This window comes from Glycine max, chromosome 18 (assembly GCF_000004515.6).
Source record: "Glycine max cultivar Williams 82 chromosome 18, Glycine_max_v4.0, whole genome shotgun sequence".
Classification (NCBI taxonomy): domain Eukaryota; kingdom Viridiplantae; phylum Streptophyta; class Magnoliopsida; order Fabales; family Fabaceae; genus Glycine; species Glycine max.
In genome coordinates, this window is record NC_038254.2 from 5829680 (window position 1) to 5836027 (window position 6348).

The window sequence follows — 6348 nt, forward strand, 5'->3', positions numbered from 1 at the left end:
GATGTTTGGTTTTGATTTATAAAAAAACAAAAAACAAAAAACAAAATCACTCAAATTCCATTTCAAGTGACTGTCGGTTATCAGTTTACGAATAAATGACTTCTCCCTACCAATTTGAGAAAGACCATGTGTGAACCCTAAGCATCATTTCAATGTTTTCCCTTTCTATAATTAAGGCAAAATATCTAATTTATTTATACAAGACAAATGTTATTGCTAATAATATATTTGTTACCATATTCTTTCAAATACCCTTTTAATTATTAGTTAAAATTATTAAAAATTAAAAATATTATTCTTAGATCTCATTTCTTATTTAATCAATCTTCACTTATAATTTTATATTTTTTTAATAAATTTTAACTAAGAGCACATATTATATTATAATGAATGAATATATTAGAGAGTATGCTTCCATTCCACAATAACTTTAAACGTAACATTTGGGGATAATGGAATCGCTTTGGTTAGACTTTTAGCTATTTTGACTGATCTAAGAGAGCCATTATTCAATTTAGTCTTAGGGGCCAAACGACTTTGTAAATCAAATATTGCTGATGGGAAAGGCAATGCATTCAACGACGATATTGTGAAGTTGTTCTATCATTTTCTTATTGTATTTTGTAGAAATCCCAGCACTTTAAGTTCTCGTGCAATTCAACACTCAAACGTTTCAACACCTAGGCTTTGAAGACATTAATTTCATGCCTAAGAGCTGGAGTTTTAGCTTCTAAAATAAACAAATAAATGCTTCTACATGAATAAAAGGGACTGATGGGAAATCATTCGGGCATTCTAGCAGAGAAGATGCTGGAGTAAACACTTAGAATTCAAATTTGGTTTCAAAGGAGTCTGTCAAGCAAGCATAAACAGAATTTTGATACTCAGTTCACTTGAAAACCTTTGGGTTGAGACACAAACTTATAGCAGCCAAAAACATCCAAATCCAGAAATGAGAATAGCCCGGTCCATGGCCACCATTTCACTTTTCTACCACAGAGGACATAGCCCAGTCCATGACCACCATTTCACTTTTCTACCACACAGGACGCGGTTTTCCCCATTTGTACCTACGAAAAACACCTTTCAATATTTATGGAGAGCACATAATGATACTTGTTTTCCAATGATAGAATTCAAAAGCAAAAGGAGCTTAGAAAAAATGATCTCTTTAGTAGATTGTAGTATAAATTATTTAGTCCCTGGCTTAAACATGATTGATTAATTAAAATTGATGCTAATAATATTTAGATTAAATTATATTTGCATTCTCCTGCGTTTTTTTTTTTTTTCCGGATTGCACTCGACACTTCTCATTTTTTTCACCCAGCAAACCCCTTAATTTTTTAGCTCACATTATAGTGAGTCCCCTCTCTCCTAAACAAAATAGGCACATGTTGATCAGATACTTTTAATTAAAATTTATGTCTAAAATAATATCATTTTCTCTTTTTCACACTCACATCCCCTGTGTTTTTTTTTTAAAATGACACCCAACACCTCTTATTTTTTGCATCCTACAAAAATTCCCTTAATTGTTTAGCTAACATTACACTCAGATTCCTTTCCTCCTAAACATCGTTTAACAACAGAAAATAGACACATGTTGGTCACATGACTTTTAATGAAAATTTATATCTAAAATATTTCATCTTCTCCCTCACACTGGTACGCCTATGTTTTTTTTAAAAAAAAATTACATTTGACACCCCTTATTTTTTGCATCCTACAAAAAACCATTTAATTCTTTAGCTTACATTATACTGAGATCTCTTCCTCTTAAACATCATTTAAAAATTTAATAGAAAATAAACACATGTTAATCACATGACTTTTAATGAAAATTTATATCTTAAGTATCCACATCTTTTTCCTCTTATCTTCATAAAAGACATGATACAATTTTCAACCTAAAAATATTTAATACTCTTTCTTTTTTTTTCTCTAATTAGGCATAAACTCAACTTTTTATTGAAAGTAAACTCATTGTTGGTATGTATATGTTAACATTGTTCTTTCTTTTTATTGAACGTGAACTCATTATTAACATCCTTCTTTCTTTCTTTTTTTCGTTCAATTTTTTGGTGTGTTGAGTTGCTTGGTTGTTATTTTTGTTAGATATGTTCATAGCAACATCTATTAATTAACTATAGTCTTTTTTTTTCAAATTTTATTGTTTTATTCCAGCATTTTTGTTTTTAATTTCTTTTTTTTGAAATATTTAATTTTAATGATTAGATTTTTGATATAATGTCACAATAAAAAATTATACTTTAAGTGTTAACAATAATAAAATAAGAGTTAAACATTAAAAAAACTATTATTATCTTTTCATATAGTCAATTGTTAATTTTTTATTTAATATTTAACAAAAATATCAAAACAATTTTACCTACTCATATATTTCAATTAACATTAACAAAAATAGATAAAACTAATATAAAAAAAGAAAAAATATTAGATACAATTGAAAAAAATAAAATATATGTGGAACAAAAATGTTAACATAATTTCTAATCACAAATTTCAATTAATGTTGATTAACAACATTAATAAAAAAAATGATCAATTATGCGGAACACAATCGTTTTAGGTACTTTTCCATCTGTGTTCAATACTAACTAACTAGAGCGATTTCCTAAGGTAAATAATCCAATGCAAAAATATTCACAACACATTAAACATTGAGTAGAACAAATCTTTGCGAAATATTAGATAAAATTAATTATTTAATCCATTAATTTATTTTTTAGACTTAATTTATTTTTTTAATTTTTTAAATCAATTCAATTTAATCATTAAGTTCAAATTATAAAAAAATTAGATATTGTGACAATTCAAATTTATCTTTAAATAATTTTAAATCATCATTTGAATCTCAAAACATAAAAAAAAAACAAATTACACCTAAATAATAAAATAGAATAGAAGAAAAAAAAACTAATTTAGCCGAAATAATATGCCTAACAGAAACGATACTCCATTTAAATTTCAAATGAAATATTTTCTATGCAAACCAGAGATTCGTATGATACATAACAAACCTAAACTAAAACACCACGCAAATTCAAAAGAACCAATGTCTTATCCTGCAACCCAGAAAAGAAGGGTTAAATTCTTTAGCCTCCAAAACCGTAGAGGGTCCTTCCCTGCCTCTTGAGCGCATAAACCACATCCATGGCAGTCACCGTCTTCCTCCTAGCGTGCTCGGTGTAGGTCACAGCATCTCGAATCACGTTCTCCAAGAAAATCTTCAGAACCCCCCTGGTTTCCTCGTAGATCAAACCACTGATTCTCTTCACACCACCTCTTCTCGCTAACCTACGAATCGCAGGTTTCGTGATACCCTGAATGTTATCGCGAAGAACTTTCCTGTGCCTCTTGGCGCCTCCCTTGCCCAAACCCTTGCCACCTTTTCCACGACCAGACATTTTCTCGAGAGAAATTGGTAGGAAATCGAATTTGAGGATTTGCGATTTTGATTTGAATTTGGAGATTGCGGTATTTATCGGAGCGGGAAGGGAATCTTCCGAGGTTTGAAGTTTCATCTCTGCCGTCGGATTTTGGATTAATCGACGGATCCTTTCGCCATCCGTGGATTCATAATTGGACAATTAAGGAACGTCGATAAGTAGATTTTAACGGCCAGATTTCGTTTTTGGAACATCTGCGGATTGCGACTTTCTCTACTTTTCCCGGCTTTCGAGTCTTTGGTGGCTGCACTTTTTTAACATCTTTTTAAACGGCGGTTATTACTTTATTTCGTTGGTAATAGTAATTTATAAAAGGTTAAATTTACAATTGTATGGTTATTATCTTTTTATTTTTGATTTTTTTAATTTTTTTAATTTATATTTTAATTTTTTTTGAATCTCTGTTTATAAGTGTTCTTTTTAATCCTTATATCTTATATTTTAATTTTTTTTAGTCTCTAATCTAAAAACTATAATAAAATTATAGAAACTAAAAAGATCATTTTTAAAGAAAATTAAAATGTAAACTATATGGATTAACAAGATCACTTTCAAATTATAGATACTAAAAAAGTAAGAATCATGAAACTATAAGAATCAAATGAATAATTTAACATTTATAAAATTAAACAAATGATATTAATTAAAAAGTAAAAATGAGAATTTTAATTCAAAAGTTTATTACTATAATAATTAATTAATTAAATAATATAATTGTTAAAATAAATATATAAAAGAAGAGAAACAAAATAATAATAATAATAAAATTTAAAAAATTAACATTACTTGAAATAACATTTAAAAAATGCTAAGAAGATAAGACAAATTTTTCAACAAGTGAAACAAGATAGTTAAAATGAAGTGAGAATGCAATAGCATGTGTGAACAAAATTGATGTGTATGAAATTTCAGGTTTGTTAAATTTAGTTAAAATCAATTCACTTCTAAGTCATTTAGGTAGCATTCGGTTGAGTGAAAATAAATTAAATTAAGAAAAAATGTTTAAATTAAGAGTGTATAAATTTGATTTAGAAGAAAAAATATTTAAATAGAAACTTTCTACTCATTTCTCTTTCTTTCTTTACAACGGAATGGATGCTTAAATTCTTTCTAATATAGACAGAAACACATCCTTGTAGTATTTAACAACATTTGTTTTCAAAAAAAGAAAAAGAAAATTTGACCACTCAAGCTAATTGACACGTGAGAGAAGGAGATGAAATAGAGAAAAGTATAAGTACAATCCTAGTAGGTAATATGATTTAATAAGAAAAATGTGATAAAAAAAAATAACATTTAATTTAAATGTTTATATTCTGTTTTTATTTTCTAAAAATAATTTTATTTTCAAATTTTAATATTTATTGACAGGAAAGTAGTTTAAAGTATTATCTTTTTAGCAAAGATTGAAAATATTAGTTTGTTGTTTTAGTTTTAAATCTATTTTTAAAAAAATTAAAAAAAAAATATTTTATTCTCTTTGAAAATAAAAAATAACACCTAAACCAAGTATCATCTAAAGTTGTCAATTAAGTATTTAAAATTTATGAATATAAAAATACCATCACTCAAAAATAAATCAACCTTAAAAAATACCTAATCTCAACCATACAAAGCATTTTTTGCAAAATATGATTACCTCTAAAACATCCAAATCATTCTACTGTAAATATCTATCATTATTCAATGAGGAAGACCCTGGTAATAAAGGATTTGACTTCTTTATTGTCCATCTCTATGTTATCTTTATATTAATATTTAAAATTATGATTCAATTTTAATAATCATAAAAATAATATCATTTTAAAAAACAAAGGAATTGCTTGATACTGACCACCATTACAATTTTCTACACAAAGCACATGATTTTCCCCTTTTGGAGCAAGGAAGAACACTTTTCAATATCCACTATAATAAAAAGAATACTCGCCCCCCAAAAATAAAATTCAAAAACATTAGGACCTCAGAAAATAGAATTCTAAGTGTGATTGAACGGTTCGTATTTTGTCTTTGGCTTATTTGACCATGAACCTAATCTCTTCGCATCCACACAACCTAACGCTGAAAATCAGTTGAAACAAAACTGAAATTACATGACAAAGCTTGCGTATATTGAAGTGTTGGGTTGCATCCTCTATCAACAGATTCAAGGTAAAACACACCACCAACGAAATAGCGTTCCAAAACAAAATCCTAAGCATTTTTACTCCTTTCCAATAGTGCCATCAATTATAATGGCAAAGAGAAAAGAAAAAGTCAACAGGAGCTTCAATTTCATAAGAGAAAAAAAGCTTAAGCTATAAAATGCACCACGAAAACGCTGCTCCTTCATTTTAATTTCAATTAAAGTAGTACATTTTCTGTGCCGAACAGAACCTTTGAAGATTCATATGTTACAGAACGAATCTAAACTAAACATCACACCGAATTTCAGAAGAACAGGCATAATATTATATCCTGCAACATAATTTAATAATACTAAGAATCAATCATTCAGCCTCCGAAACCATAGAGGGTCCTTCCCTGCCTCTTGAGCGCATAAACCACATCCATGGCAGTCACCGTCTTCCTCCTAGCGTGCTCGGTGTAGGTCACAGCATCTCGAATCACGTTCTCCAAGAAAATCTTCAGAACTCCTCTGGTTTCCTCATAGATCAAACCACTGATCCTCTTAACGCCACCTCTTCTCGCTAACCTACGAATCGCAGGTTTCGTGATACCTTGAATGTTATCACGAAGAACTTTTCTGTGCCTCTTGGCACCTCCCTTTCCCAAACCCTTGCCACCTTTCCCACGACCAGACATTTTGTGAAGAAAATTTGGTACAAATCGAATTTGAGGATTTGGGATTTTGGTTTGAATTGAAGAAGAAGAG

General features: G+C 28.9%; 1 protein-coding gene across 1 annotated transcript; it reads right to left on the reverse strand.

Annotated features, from left to right (window-relative positions):
• Positions 1-2842: 2842 nt before the first annotated feature.
• LOC100819422 (uncharacterized) lies at positions 2843-6348 on the reverse strand. Its single transcript, XM_003551244.5, has 2 exons — positions 5969-6348; positions 2843-3613 (listed from the first exon to the last, which is right to left on the reverse strand). The coding sequence occupies exons 1-2, from the start codon at positions 6276-6278 to the stop codon at positions 3120-3122; spliced, it is 804 nt and encodes a 267-aa protein (XP_003551292.4). The 5' UTR covers positions 6279-6348; the 3' UTR covers positions 2843-3119.